This window comes from Fukomys damarensis, unplaced genomic scaffold (assembly GCF_012274545.1).
Source record: "Fukomys damarensis isolate Sample0158 unplaced genomic scaffold, DMR_v1.0_HiC HiC_scaffold_10, whole genome shotgun sequence".
In the NCBI taxonomy this organism is placed as follows: domain Eukaryota; kingdom Metazoa; phylum Chordata; class Mammalia; order Rodentia; family Bathyergidae; genus Fukomys; species Fukomys damarensis.
This window is the reverse complement of record NW_022900922.1, coordinates 32282446-32282914: the sequence shown is the minus strand read 5'-3', so window position 1 is coordinate 32282914 and position 469 is coordinate 32282446. Positions and strand designations below refer to the sequence as shown.

Here is a 469-nt window from a genome sequence, read left to right as displayed (position 1 = left end):
GGGCGGGCCAGGTTCAGAGGGCGCCGCCTGGCAAGCGGGGCTTCACTGAGGCCCACCAGGGGCGAGAGCCCCGCACTCCGTACCCTTGATAATGAGGTGCGTTGAGCTCGCAGACCCCAGCGAATCCCTCTTCTTTCCGCCACTGCCGGCCGGGACGGCCTCACAACCCACAGACCCCTCGGTCACTCCGCTACTCATCCTGACCAGCTCCGCCCACCCGCGCTCTCGCTGCGCCTGCGCAAATCTGGGCGGCCCGCGTTCTGGTTATCTCCGGGCGTCTGCGTCATCACAGGGCGTCGGAGAAGCCGAGTCACCTCAGTGGACAGTTCCAGAAGGGCGGCTGGAGTGTAGCCTGGGATGAGAGACTGTGCCGCCATGCTGGATAAGGGCAGATGCTCTCCAGATACAAGGTGCTTGAAACTAACAGCCGAACTCCGTTACTGTGTTTCTCCACAAGTAAGACCTGGCT

General features: G+C 63.1%; 1 protein-coding gene across 1 annotated transcript in view; it reads right to left on the bottom strand.

Annotated features, from left to right (window-relative positions):
• The window catches only part of Bloc1s5 (biogenesis of lysosomal organelles complex 1 subunit 5), a 34222-nt gene extending 33973 nt beyond the window's left edge, over window positions 1–249 (bottom strand). Inside the window, exon 1 of the mRNA XM_010622826.3 lies at window positions 84–249. Within this exon, the coding sequence (XP_010621128.1) occupies window positions 84–198 (115 nt within the window). The 5' untranslated portion in view covers window positions 199–249. The remainder of the gene's footprint in view (window positions 1–83) is intronic.
• Window positions 250–469: the final 220 nt, after the last annotated feature.